The sequence below is a fragment of the Anas acuta genome, chromosome 8, assembly GCF_963932015.1.
Source record: "Anas acuta chromosome 8, bAnaAcu1.1, whole genome shotgun sequence".
Taxonomy (NCBI): domain Eukaryota; kingdom Metazoa; phylum Chordata; class Aves; order Anseriformes; family Anatidae; genus Anas; species Anas acuta.
The window spans coordinates 17628244-17641098 of NC_088986.1; the positions used below are offsets into that span (position 1 = coordinate 17628244).

General features: G+C 35.7%; 1 protein-coding gene across 4 annotated transcripts in view; it reads right to left on the reverse strand.

Annotated features, from left to right (window-relative positions):
• The window catches only part of TPR (translocated promoter region, nuclear basket protein), a 43615-nt gene that overhangs the window by 20397 nt on the left and 10363 nt on the right, over positions 1-12855 (reverse strand). For all 4 annotated transcript variants that reach the window (XM_068690657.1, XM_068690659.1, XM_068690658.1 and 1 more), the window contains exons 13-31: positions 12613-12720; positions 11907-12133; positions 11087-11250; positions 10513-10652; positions 10283-10431; positions 9845-10007; positions 8926-9060; positions 8045-8185; positions 7706-7874; positions 7033-7199; positions 5934-6086; positions 5118-5234; positions 3757-3960; positions 3490-3674; positions 2913-3060; positions 2429-2566; positions 1559-1690; positions 1104-1234; positions 566-776 (exon numbers count right to left, since the gene is read on the reverse strand). In XM_068690657.1, coding sequence (XP_068546758.1) covers positions 566-776; positions 1104-1234; positions 1559-1690; positions 2429-2566; positions 2913-3060; positions 3490-3674; positions 3757-3960; positions 5118-5234; positions 5934-6086; positions 7033-7199; positions 7706-7874; positions 8045-8185; positions 8926-9060; positions 9845-10007; positions 10283-10431; positions 10513-10652; positions 11087-11250; positions 11907-12133; positions 12613-12720 — 2982 coding nt within the window. The remainder of the gene's footprint in view (positions 1-565; positions 777-1103; positions 1235-1558; positions 1691-2428; positions 2567-2912; positions 3061-3489; positions 3675-3756; positions 3961-5117; positions 5235-5933; positions 6087-7032; positions 7200-7705; positions 7875-8044; positions 8186-8925; positions 9061-9844; positions 10008-10282; positions 10432-10512; positions 10653-11086; positions 11251-11906; positions 12134-12612; positions 12721-12855) is intronic.

Consider the following 12855-nt stretch of genomic DNA (forward strand, 5'->3'; position numbering starts at 1 on the left):
AGCCTACAGGAAAGCTGTGGAAGGACACTTTTTCAGGGAGTTTAGTGAAAGGACAAGGAGTAATGGCTTTAAACTAAACAAGGGTAGATTTGCATTAGATATAAGGAGGAAATTCTTCACTCAGAGGGTGGTAAGGCACTGGCACAGGCTGACCAGAGAAGCTGTGGATGCCCCATTCCTGGAAGGAAGTGTTTGACACCAGGCTGGATGGGGCTTTGAGCAACCTGGTCTGGTGGAAGGTATCCCTGCCCATGGCAGGGGGTTGGAACCAGCTGATCTTTAAGGTCCTTTCTAATCCAAACCATTCTACAATTCTATGAAAACACAAGTATTTTAATGAACTCCAATGTTCTGTTAACAATGCTGCTAATAATTAAATGATATGCAGCTTATGATTTGTGGCCGTTTGAGCTAACAGTAGAATAAATTATGTAATTTTCTGCTTCTCTCTTTACAGATAAGTGTTCCTGTAGTGTTGTCATACTAAGTGAATGTGAAAATCCTTAGCCAGATTATACTTAACTCTAGATGAATTTCTTTGCAAACAAACAAGAAGTTTATCTACCTTATCATGCTGTGCTTTCAGCTCCTCATATTGAGTCTTATATCTTCGCCCAATTTTCTTGACCTGTGTTATAGTTTTCACTTTTTCTTGTATGTCAGCCACTTTAGCATCTAGTTCTTTCTGCAAAGTGTCCTTCTCTGTTCTTATTTTAGTTACTTCCTCCTTCAGGTTCTGAACAAGATTCTGGCTTGTAGTCAAGGACGCATTTGTTCTAAATAGCAAAAGATTGGAAGGAGATGCAAATAAGGTATTTGAAACAATACATTTCAATACTGCTCATTCATGTAATACCATGGGTATCATCTGTAGTGAACTGTGTTATTTAGGACTTCACAGTACAAACAGATAATGCACTTTAGAGCACGTTCAGTTAAGAGAGAACTTCAAAACAATTCATGTTTCATTTATGTATTATCAAGCTACAGTAAGAATATATAACAGCTACATTGGGATAGTTAGGAAAGTAAATTTCCAATTGGTGTTTCATTATAAATGAAGCTATGCACGGAAGTTTTTACTAATTGATTAAATACCATACCTGGCTATTTCTGCTTTAAGCCTGCCCGTTTCTTCACTCATTTGTTGTATACGCTTGGTGTTTGCCTCCTTCTCTGAAAGTAGCTTGCGATATTCTTCAAGATCAGTGTCCTTCTGTTGACTCAACAAATGCTGAAAGGTTGTCAAAACAGTTTGCATTTTCAGAAGATGACTACACAGTTACACACAAATTCATTTTTAATTAGAGTTGCTGGTTTTGTATTTTGACTTGGACTGCCAATGAACTAGAATAGCCTATTTTAAAACTGAATTAAAAAGCATTGCTCATGCAAATACATTTCCTTGGTTTTGACCACTTTTTGCAATATAGCTTACATTTTTTGTTATAAAAGAGCGAGCTTTTAGAACTCTTTTTCCCTCCCCAAGGGTTGATAATTTATTCTCCCCACCCTGCCCTCCCCCAGAACACCTTGTTTTAAGAGATGCATTTCCCACCTGTGTCCGGGCTTTCCAGCGTTTGACATCTTCTTCCAACAACTTTTTCTCTGCCTGCAACATTCCACTTTTCTCACTCAATTCAGCATTAGACTCCTGTAGAGGTAGAATGTCTGCCTCAAGCTTGCGTACCTGAAAAAAAGAATAGTTGGGGATTAAACTACCTGGATCTTTTAAGACTGAAGAAAATGGAATATGGTAAGCCTTGAATAATGCTGGTAAGAGGGACAGAGAGATCCAAAAAAAAAACAAACCCAGCACAAAACCACCCTCAAGAAGTCATGATATAGCTTCTTTTCCCACTCATTGCCCTTCAGTAGCCAACTGTGCGCAGGGAAAGCAACAAGGAGCAAAAGCAGGGTACAAGCCTACAGGGAAAAAAATTATAAGCACACCTTCACAATCTCAAGATTCTCACTTTGTACCTTGCAATAGTAAACAGATTATCAATTATGTATTAGAAGTCAAGACATGCTGCACTGGATTCTATCGAAGCAACTGGTATGCAGAAATGTGAAGAGGCAAGTATGTCCCTTTTAAATTCTTAGTAAAGCTATGGACTGCTTTGTATCTATTTCTGTGCCATTTTTCATTTACCTGTTGATATTGCTGTTATAACTTTAGCCAGATTTTCTCTTCCATTTAAATCAAACGGAACTTTCGACTTTCCAATACTCTAGGAGAAGCAGTGTCTTATAAAATTCTCAATTGAAATTGAGAATTGAGTGTCTTATAAAATTCTCAATGGAACATTTCCTCGGTTGTGTCTGATGTAAAGGAATAATCCCAGTTTAAATAACTAGCAGTGATATATCCAGACATTAACTGTCTGACTTGAATACACAGAAACAAGTGAAACACAGTACTAACCTTTGCTTGCATTTGTTGTAGCTCTTGTTCTAGCCTCTCCTTCTCTTCTCTTAGCATCTTGTTGGTTTCTATCAGTACGTTCATGGTCTCTGTTTTTTTCATTAATTCTTCATGCTGTGCAATGGTTTTTGCTGTTACCTTTTAAAAAAGATTGTACTTACTCATTTGCTTTGCTTTTGCTTACATACTTACTAGGATCTGTCTTACATAGCTATTGTGGCATTCCTTGTGTCACACACATGTTCAAAACAAGTAAATATCACTAACAAAAAAGGATGGGGGAAAAAAAAAATCAGAAAAGATCTTTATTTTCCCTATTTATGTGTTTTTGGGATTGCCACACTGCTTCATAGGACCCAGAACAAGACCATCCATTTGGCTACATACCAATCCCAGCTTAACAAAGGCAGTAAATGAGAGAAAGTAGAACACAGAGAATAGCCCTCTACTTACTGAAATCATAAGCAATAATATCCAGCCATACCTGCACCTTCTCTCTCTCAGCATTGAGACTGTCTTGTAGTTCCTGGAGTTCCCTTTCAAGGTGTTCCACTCTCTGACGATAACGCAAACTCTCCACCTGTGCCACCTCAAATCTAGTTTCTGCTATCTCCTTTTCTCGACGTATAAATCTGCAATAAGAAAATGAACAAAGCATTATGTCAATGAAAATGCAAGACAAAGCATTTTAAGTTGAAGTTGAAGCATCTTATATCTGAAAAATTACTGAGTTCAGAAAGATCAAAAAGAAAATCCTAGAAAAAAAAATATTCTAGAATAATTTAGATAAACTAAAAACAACAAGAAAATAATCCCTATGAAACTTGCTTGCCAATCGTATTTTTCCAAAATCTGCTTTAGCTTCTTGTCGAAATTGACTCTCAGTTTCTTTCTAGGAGTAGAAAGAAGTCTCCTTTATTGATGATGCAGGACAATCTCTACCAAGTTAAAGGGTACTTACATTTTACACACTGTGCTTGAAATATAAAGCAAGAAAGAACTATTTAATTTGGCAACTGAATTTATAAACACCACCAGAGGGAGCTTGGAGCTAAGTTTACCTAAGAATTTCCAAGATTTGTTCCTGGGATTTCCCTTCCTCGTTTAGAGAAACATTCAATGCAGATGGCATGGCTTCTTTCATAGATGTCACCATCTTGTCACTCAGACTTTCCAGTTGTTCATGTAATAATCGATTTTGTTTTTCCAAATCCTCGCAGCGGGATGCAAGTGTTGAAGCTTCATCCTACAACAAAATGGTTCAATGACTGAAACCTATATAGATTGGTAGATAAAAACACCTACTAGAACCATAAAAATGATCATACCTTCATCATTCTCTCTCTCTCTTCCCAGGAAGCTTTACACTCTAGCAACGCAGACTCAGCTTTCTGAGCAGCTTCTTCAAGCTGCTGCCGTACTGCTGTATTCTTGGCAACTTGCTCTTTAATAGCCTGTAATGCTTCAACATCAGCAGCATGAAGCATTAATTCCCGTTCATATTTATTTTGAGCTTCAGAAGCCATCTTTGCCTGCAGAAAAAAAGGAACAGATTCTGATATCCTTAACGTTAACATTTAATATGTACATAGAGATTCTCAAATGCTAGACAAAATTAGTGATCACTAATGAAAAACACTGGACAAAACCTCTGTAATTCTCAAGTATGAAAGAAACGGATATTCTTAGAATGGTTCCTTTAAAGGAACTATTATTTTTAAGAAAAGTTAGAATTTGTAATTATTTCCTTTAGTGGCTAGGAGGAGCTAGTCTACAACCAATCCTCCTGCTGCAGATTTTGCATGGATGCGATGCAGGAATTCTTTCAAGAACATCCACCGAATAGGCAAAGATATTTATCACATGAGGGTAAAAAACTTAAGACTGACTGCGGTCACAGTATTAGGTGAAAAAATGGAAATGCCTGCCTATTAAATTTTGGGTTGGGTGAACCAACAGCTAAAAGTTGTTCTCTATCCTTTACACTAATCAGTGTTGCTGGAGTTCTCACGTACAGTTAAGTAGCTTCACTGTGGAAACATGGCTAACAAGACAATCTTATCAGGTGCTGCTAAATACCATATTGCCTGCAGTTTTAAAATATGACAATTATGTTTTGGGTTAAAAAGGTATTTTCCCCACTGTTTCGTTGTGTTCATTTTCTTTTTCCTTCCCGCCTCAGAAGAGGGAACTAGAAATTCATTAAAAACAGTTAGCTACTTTCCACAATCAATCCTTTCATAATGAAATAGACCTTAGAAACAGTGAGTGGGTGGCACCCCTGCCCATGGCAGGAGTGTTGGAATTCGATCTCCAAAATCCCTTCCAACGCAAGCCATTGTGTGATTCTCTGATAGCACCTTCTGCTGTTTTATTTTTTTTCTTCCTTTTTTTTTTTTTTTTTTTAGTATGACAAAAACTATGCCTGCAACACTATATTATGTTCAACATCAGTTTACTCTGTAACACCAAAATGTTTGATAAGGTGAAACAACAAAGCATTAAATAAGCAGATGTTCACAAAATAGGGAAAGAATTTTAAGAACATCTTCTCTATCTGTCAGTCACTGATTGGAAACACAACCTTAGAAAATGTTTTGAGTTCTGGTAAAAAAAAAAAAAAAGATGATGAAAAAATTACATTAATTTTACTACCATTGGCTAAAGTAGTCAAACATTACAAACGTACTTGTTCCTGGCAGTCACGTCTGGCTTGCTGTTCGTTATTTAGAGCTGTACTGGCTCTCTGAAGGGCTTCCTGAACTTCTGACTGCATAGTTGTAAGACTCTTCTTTAGTTCCAATAGCTGTAGTGAAAAAAATGCAACCAAACAAAACAAATCTTAAAGACTAAATGGTAAAGTATTTTACAGAATGTTCAACTCTGCAATGCTTTGAATGTAGAGAGTTACAAATAATTTATAGCTTAAGTATTATTTTACAACAAGTTGAAATGTAAAATGAAATACTTCTATGGCTTTGACTTATAAACACTCAGAACTCGTTCCTGGCAGAAAAATATTACTGTTCTTTCAGAGTCGGGCTTGAAGCAATACTAGCTGCAGTCATCATGCTTCTTTTAAGACCAGTAAAAGCCCAAATGCAGAACAAATAAATAAGGGGAAAGACTGCTCCAGTTTTAGGGTATATGAACATTACAAATGCGTTTTTGGTTCATGTTACAAAAATGTTTTTCTGAAACCTTTCTCAAAGGTTTTTACTTGTGTTTTTTCTGCAACTAGTGCTCAAAGTTCAAGAGGACAGTGATATTTCTAAATTCACCACCACCCTAATGAAGCGATAAACTTAATGTACTACTCATGTTTGGTCATCTCATATTTAGTTAGGCTTTTGTATATTCTAAAAGATTTATTTTGGACACTACTATACCGTATTACCTCTACAAAAGGGAGCAATAATAAATCTATGTTTAGGAAGTTAAGTAAAAGCATAGTCTTGCAGACTCTTTGGAAAGGAGCTTAAGGGAGGTGGTATTCGATGCATACCTGTTGCTCCATATTCTCCACAGCTTTACGTTTCTCCTCTTGAAGTTCCTGCTTTTCTTTCTCTGACTCCATCAACTTCTTTTCCAGCTGTGCTTGATACTCTGAAGCTTCCTTCAGACGAGCTTCAACAGCTGCACGAACTTCTTCTGTCACCTTCATCAAAATTCATCATAAGAGGTCAGTATTTTTTGTCTTATTTTGCTTTAAGTATGGTATTCCAATGTGAAACCAACATTTCAGTGATATTTTAAAGTCAGAGCAGGTATTCTCAAGATCTAATTTAGAACATCACTGAAAATGTTGAAAACCACACATAGCACAGAAGAAAAAAAAAATCTGTTTTTTCAAAACTGCAATACAGCATGAAGTACATGTAAAAAGGAGTTTTAGGTGACTACATTCAAATACAGAGAAGCCAGCATACCTTCTTAGTACACACTAAAGTCTACAATACTTATAAAGCAAATGAAGTTACAATGAGATTTTTACAGAAAGAGAACGCAGATCAGAAGAGAACTGGATACTAGACTAAAAACATGCTGACATCTTCTGATGCTGTAACTTAAGCAGAAAATGAGAATTCTGTTTTCCCAACTCTTATTTTGACGTGCTGAACAGCTTAGAAGAAGGGGCCTTGTTCACCATTAACACGGTGAAGTATTTGACAGAAGGGAGACCACAAAGAATGTTTTCTTGCATCACTGAAGACCATAATATCTTGATGGAAAAGGTAGGGATTTAACTGCTTTTGACTGAGAGCTTATTAATTTTTTTAATCACTGATCTCAGTGTTATAGGAAGAATTTTTAAAAGATAATTCCACTCTTTCTTCTAAAGACACGGGCAGAGTACAGCTGAGTCAAATCTATGATCCAACATTTTAAAAATATGCTGCAAGAAGTATTTCTATCACTAGAAGTATTTTTAATCAAGTTTTTATTTTATTTTTTATTTTATTTTATTTTTTATTTTGGAACGCCTTCTGAACTAGCTTGACCTTCTTTGCAATGCATCCCATAATTCTACAGACTTCAATACGAACCAAAAATTACATCTTTCATTTTGCTTTATTCAAGAATGTTAAACGTTAACTACTTACTTGTTTTTCCTTATTAAGGGATTCCTCTAGACTAAGAACCATGGCCCTGTACTGTTCCACATTATTAGAACTAGTCTTAAGTCTTTCTCTCAGGTCATTAACTTGTTCGTCAGCTTGCCTTAGTCGAGTTAGAAGATCATCCACATCTTCACTTGTACTAGGCTGACCTGTAATATCAGAACATACTGTTAACTGTGGAAGACTAGTGCAGCTTTTAAACCACTGTTCTATTTAAAAGCTAAAGTCTTTCAAGGGTAACAACAAGAAAGAAAACAATAATAATTATAATAGTAAAAGACTCTCACAAAGTTTCTCTACAGAAAATTGTCATCCCTAATCGAAATAGAAACTTACAGTAAACAACTGTTTCGCAAAAAATGGCTTTTTAAGAATAGGTAACATTATAGATGGAAGAGCCTTAAAACAAAAATAAAATGGATTCTTACATAAGTTTGGCTTTAATTTTTTTCCTTTGTTAAAGTTGATCCGGGGTTAGATATTACTTTAAAAACTTATCCTGGTTATCTTTTGCTTGAATCTGTGGTTGCAATAACAAAGGTTTCTTATTTAGAGTAATGATCTTACTCTAAACGACAATTTTTATCGTTCTGCAGAGAGCAGCGTTTAACGTAAAAATTAAATGTAGGAAATTCAATGTAGGAAAACACCCTACCTTTCCCTAGAGCTCTCTGTGATGACTGAGATGCTAGCTGAGCCTCTGTATTATTAAGTTGTTGTTTCAACACTGTAGTTTCTTTCTGGGCATTCTTCAGAAGTTCCTTTGTGTTAATGTGACGGTTTGTCTCAGTCTCTAGTTGCCTCTTAAGATCCAGGATATGAACCTGAAAACACAAGATTTTTAGACTTGTATTTAATTCACACATGACATGAAGCCCCAACATGTTTGTAAATTTCATGTATGAAAAACAATGCAGTGTATGCTAGCACAAGCCATGCAACTCAGGTTTTATTTTCACTAAAGCAATTATTACATATTTATAATTATACTTGCCTCTTGATTTTTGGAAAGGGCATGTCTTTGTTCCACCTCATTTTCTAGTTTCTTCTTTAGCTGAGATATCTCACGCTCTAGCTTTTCTATCTGATTATTGAGTCTTTGTTTTGTTTCTGTCTCAGACCTCTCCAGTATTCCCTGATAAAAAAGCATCACACAGTATGCTTACAACACATTTCAAAAAATTTCTTCTGAATTACTGCAGTTCACAAAAGGTTATTGTCACAACAATTCTCTTATCCACAACATAATTACTGCACAGAACAAGAAATAAGAGGTAAACATAGAATACTATGAGAAGTCACATTTAAAATTTATGACTTGGTTTTGAAATATTCTTTAATAACATCAATACAAGAACTACTGCTAGAAGAAAATCCATTATCTAAGCAGTCTAATATTAGGGATTAAAAAAACAAAAACCGACTACAGAAATAAGAGTCAGTCACATGACAAAATGGGCAGCCTTCAATATTTACGCTGTATATAACTAAGTACACTTTAAAATAGAAAACAGAATTATAAAAAAATAGGTACCTTAAAACACTATAAAAACTACCAAGGTGGATATTTATTGTTATAAAAATTAATATATCTTGTTTTCTTTGTACTATTATTTCCTCTATATTTTACTGTGAAAACCCTGCTCCTTATCTAAAAATTCTCTATTTTATACGTGGATTAAGTCCTGAGTATCATAATTCAGGATAGGAATGACAAACTTGCTTAAACAAGTTACTCAAGTAATCTACAATCAGTGTCAAACTTGTAGTCAAAAAAAACCAACCTCTTTTCAGAACAAATGCTGAAGTCAATTTCAATTGGTATTTATTGCTAACTCAGACAGATAGACCAGATTTATCAATAATACCACATACCTGAATAGTTCGCAAATTAGTAAGTAGTAAGTTCTGTCCTCTTTGTTCAACCAGTAAAGACTCACGTTGCTGAGTCAAACGCGCATCTGACAACTTCAAGATATCCTTCTCTTTTTTTAAGTTTTCTGCTCTCACCTTTAAGATAACAATTAACAAGAACTTTGTTATCAATCCCAAATTTGTTTGTTAATTTTAATTTGGACAATACTAGTTTATAATCTGTTAATACTCATGAAAAAAACAAGCATTCTATGTAAGATTACAGATTGTAAATTAAGATCGCTCTCTACAGATACCTCAAAGGAGGCTGTAGAGAGGTGGGGGTTGGCCTGTCGTCCAAGTGCCTGGTGACAGGTCGAGGGGGAATGGGCTAAAGTTGCGCCAGGGGAGTTTTAGGTTAGATGTTAGGAAGAGCTTCTTTACCGAAAGGGGTGTGAGGCATTGGAACAGGCTGCCCAGGGAGGTGGTGGAGTCACCATCCCTGGAAGTCTTCAAAAGACATTTAGATGTAGAGCTTAGGGATATGGTTTAGTGGGGACTGTTAGTGTTAGGTTAGAGGTTGGACTCGATGATCTTGAGGTCTCTTCCAACCTAGAAATTCTGTGATTCTGTGATTTATGCAAATAGGCCAAGAACAGTAAGAACATAACTGTTTTACTAATCACTTTCTGTTTTCTCTATAGATACAAGTTTTGAAACACCTTGTACATTTTATTTCACTCCATCTTTAGTCAGTACTTAAGATTTTTTCTGGAATGTTACAAAGGCACCTATAAATACAATGACATACACGTACACAAACTGGAACAAATGTAATAGCCGGTACATTTCAAAAATCCACGCGTTCAGTTTTTAATTGTATGAAAAATTCTTCTACAAACTCGGAATATCTGAGACTATAACACAATATACTGCTCACCTCTGCCACAGCCAGTTTTTCATTAGCTCCCCTCAGGTCTTGAGTCATAGTGTTAATAATCTGCTCTTGCTTCTGAGTTGTTGCTGTGAGTTTCTGGGTTCTTTCATGCAGAGACGTTATTTCTCGACGATAGCCTTCAACATTATCCTGTAGCATCTCATAACTTAGAACAAAGTGAAGTATGTTTGTGATTTTTTTTTTCAAATTTATTTGTAAGAGGTCTAAGTACACACCTACGTATCATTTTCACGTGTATCTTTTCTGATAGCTTTCTGTGGCACACTCATCTAGAAAGTACGTTCTTGATCCCACCTTCATGATTTTGTGTTCTTAACAGAAATTGACAACTTTCCCAGAGAACCCTACATCAAGGAGTCAACGTGACTCTACTGACAAAGAACACACACATATGGTACTGCAATTAAATAACTGATTTACCGTTTGGATGCAAATTCCAGCTGTGTAGATATCTTTGCATTTTGTGACCTTAATTCTGTGACCTGCTCCTGAAGCTTTTCATTTTGTTCATTCAGCAGCTTGTCATTCTCTGCTTTTTCTTTTTTATAGTTCTCAAAAACTTCCTGCAACTACATTACAGAAAAGACGTTGAAGTGCTTACAAAAGTAAAAACAATGATAGTTTTCTACCATGTTTACTGAAAAGAATACCTGCTTAAGTGCAGCCTTAGCCTCCACTGTCTCCACTGACTCACTCATCGACACTGGAGCAGGAGTTGACATGGCCTGAGGTATGCTTGAGCGCTTTGGAGTAGATGTAAGAGAGATCTCCTCTGTTAGTATGCCTGATGCTAAAAAAAAATAAAAATGAAATAAAATAAAAAGGGTAGAAATGGGAGGGGCTTTTAAAGGCAACAATTGAATGAATGCTTGTCAAAGCATCATATAACCATATTTAAACATGGCTAACAACAGTACCACGTTTCCTAGAAAAGCCTTGGGCACTACTAAGAAAGCAAGTGGTTGTCCATTCTTTATAGTACAACATGCTACCAGATAACATATGTAGTCACCACTACAACTCAGTCGTTGTGTGGTAAGTTATTACACTGCACAAACAGAATCAGGTGCCGAAATCTAAAGTCATGGGTTTTCTAGCGAGTAAAAGTTGAATACCAGATTAACAAGTTACTGGTCACATTTCAGCATCATCACTGGAAGCTCATAACAAATAACAGTTTTAGTTCTATTTATTTTTTGAGTGGTACAGAAACGTGAAGCTTACCTTGCAAAGGAATGACAGCTCCTGTGGTCTGTGCCAACAATATGCGGAACATGTCACGCTGACGAACTATAGACTCAACGAGCTGCAGCTGATGATGACGTGATTCACGCAGTTTTTCTAGCTCATTGAGAGCTTCCTCAAGCTGACTCTGAAGCTCAGAAATTCTGAAACCAAGACCAGTTATTTTTAGTAGTATACACAGCAAGGTTTACCAAGATTACACATAATCCTTATATTTTGCCCATCCTACTAACTTGTAATACAGAATTATATTATCTGTGGGCTTTACAGCTAGTGAAACAGACGTGTGTGCATATACTCAAATTTTTCTCAGCTAACAAGAATGAAAACTTAATCTTCCTTGTTTGAAAAACAGCTCCGTGTGTAACTACATTCACTGAAATGAATATTCAGTGAAGTTTTTCAATAACTAATATTTTTCTTGAACAACACATTTTCGATTTTTTTTTCAAGGATTTTCACACAAATCTACTTCTATTATAAGAGACTAGCATTTCAGTGTGTGTTCTTGCATCTGTGGATTGAAAAAACAACGTTTAGGAAGAATTTTTGGAAGAAATATTATTTATCATTCCTTTTCATCAGTTTTTTATTTGGCTAAGGTATAAATCTATAAAGCAATTTTAATCTAAAAACCAAGACAATGTTGCTTAATTGCTGTTATGGATTACATAGTTGTTCATGAGCATACATGCACATGAATATACATAGTAAGTAACAATAAGAAGCAAAACGTACATGAATAAATCCCTGTTACTACTTAGCATAAGCACTTTACTAGAAGGAACAAATAATTTACTTAGATGATGTTGTTTCTTGCTCTTCTTTTTCTCTAGCTTCTCCCAGCTCTCTAAGAGCTACCAAGAGACGCTGATTCTGCTGCTGAAGTTCTTCAATATTTCTGTAAGACACTAGATGTTGAGATATTACTTCAGAAGAGCTACTAATGTCAGCAGAGCTCACTTCTTCATCACGAATCACATGATTGCCTCTAGCTTCTTCAAGTTCCATTAAAAGGACACGAATCTGGAAGAGAACATTCTAGCATAAGACACAGCTTTAGAAGTTTGCTCTGAAAAACAGTATTAGAAAGTGCTTGAAATTATATTTTTCTACAACACATGAACTATTGCTATCAACACATCCTTGTAAAATAACTGCATTATAGAAAAGTTTGGCAAAAGAAAACCACAACAGAAATGGACTATTCTTGGTGTTCTGTTCTTTGAAAATAGCACAGGACACTCCAATTAAGCAAACAAAACAAGTTACACTTTAGTTTTCCAGCCAGATGTTGAACAGTACTACGCTAAAGCAGCATCCCTTCCATCCATAAACTTACTCTAATTTAGCAGAAATGTAAATACATTGTCCCAAGGAGATTTTTTTTAATAGCATTAGGGCTCTCAAAAACAACTCTTCCAAGAAGACTTCATAAATACAGTATCATATTAAAAAAAAACTGTAAAGGGTACATTTTAAAGCCATAGCAACATTTGTTCTACCTGCTGTGAAAGGTCTTTTACTTGTATTCCCAGTCTCTGGTTTTCTCTTTCAAGCGTAGAAGCCTGCTTATTGGCTTTATCAGCAACCTCCTGCAATCGCTGGATTTCCTGCAATTCAGAAATATAAAGCAATTCATCCATTTCTTTCCATAAAGATATGTCAATAGCTCTCTTCAGTTAAAGCAAGTTACTTGAAGAAGTAAAGCTTTGGAGTTGCACTGTAAAGGTTAAACTCTACTTATT